Genomic DNA, 486 nt, shown 5'->3' with positions numbered 1-486 from the left:
GGCGTGTGGGGGGCGGGCGGGGGGGCAGGGCCCCCCCCGAGGCTGACAGCCCCGCGATGGGGTGTGGGGAGCTCAGCTGAGAGGGGAAACTGAGGCACGGGGTGCCACCACTCACCTTCCACTTGGCCCGGGCGAAGTTCTTCTCGATCTGGGCGCAGACACCATCCTTGATGTTCTTGTCGGAGGCGGCGTTGCCTGAGATCCTGGGGAGGTGGGAAGGGGTGAGTGGCCCCCACAGCCCCCACCCCAGCCCTCCGACCGCCCTCCCCCCGCCACTCACCACTCGTGGGAGATGGCCTCCTCCGCTGTGATCCTCTGGTCCTGCTCCACCTCCATCAGGCGCGTCACCAGCTCCTTGGCTGGGGGCACAGGGGGGGATGTCAGTGCTGGGAGGGGGTAGACAACATGGGACCCCATGTTCCGCCCCCCCCAGTACGGGGCTCACCCGCCTGTGAGATGTCGTCCCAGTACGGCGGGTGGGACGCG

The 486-nt window shown here is 69.3% G+C and overlaps 1 protein-coding gene across 1 annotated transcript in view; it reads right to left on the bottom strand.

The window, feature by feature from the left end:
• The window catches only part of CAMKV (CaM kinase-like vesicle-associated), a 6078-nt gene that overhangs the window by 2720 nt on the left and 2872 nt on the right, over positions 1-486 (bottom strand). The window contains exons 5-7 of the mRNA XM_009891305.1: positions 446-477; positions 281-359; positions 116-203 (exon numbers count right to left, since the gene is read on the bottom strand). Of these exons, the coding sequence (XP_009889607.1) occupies positions 116-203; positions 281-359; positions 446-477 (199 nt within the window). The remainder of the gene's footprint in view (positions 1-115; positions 204-280; positions 360-445; positions 478-486) is intronic.

Source organism: Charadrius vociferus, unplaced genomic scaffold, assembly GCF_000708025.1.
Source record: "Charadrius vociferus isolate BGI_N301 unplaced genomic scaffold, ASM70802v2 scaffold758, whole genome shotgun sequence".
Taxonomy (NCBI): domain Eukaryota; kingdom Metazoa; phylum Chordata; class Aves; order Charadriiformes; family Charadriidae; genus Charadrius; species Charadrius vociferus.
Note: the sequence above shows the minus strand (reverse complement) of the source record. Positions and strands in the feature narration are given on the sequence as shown.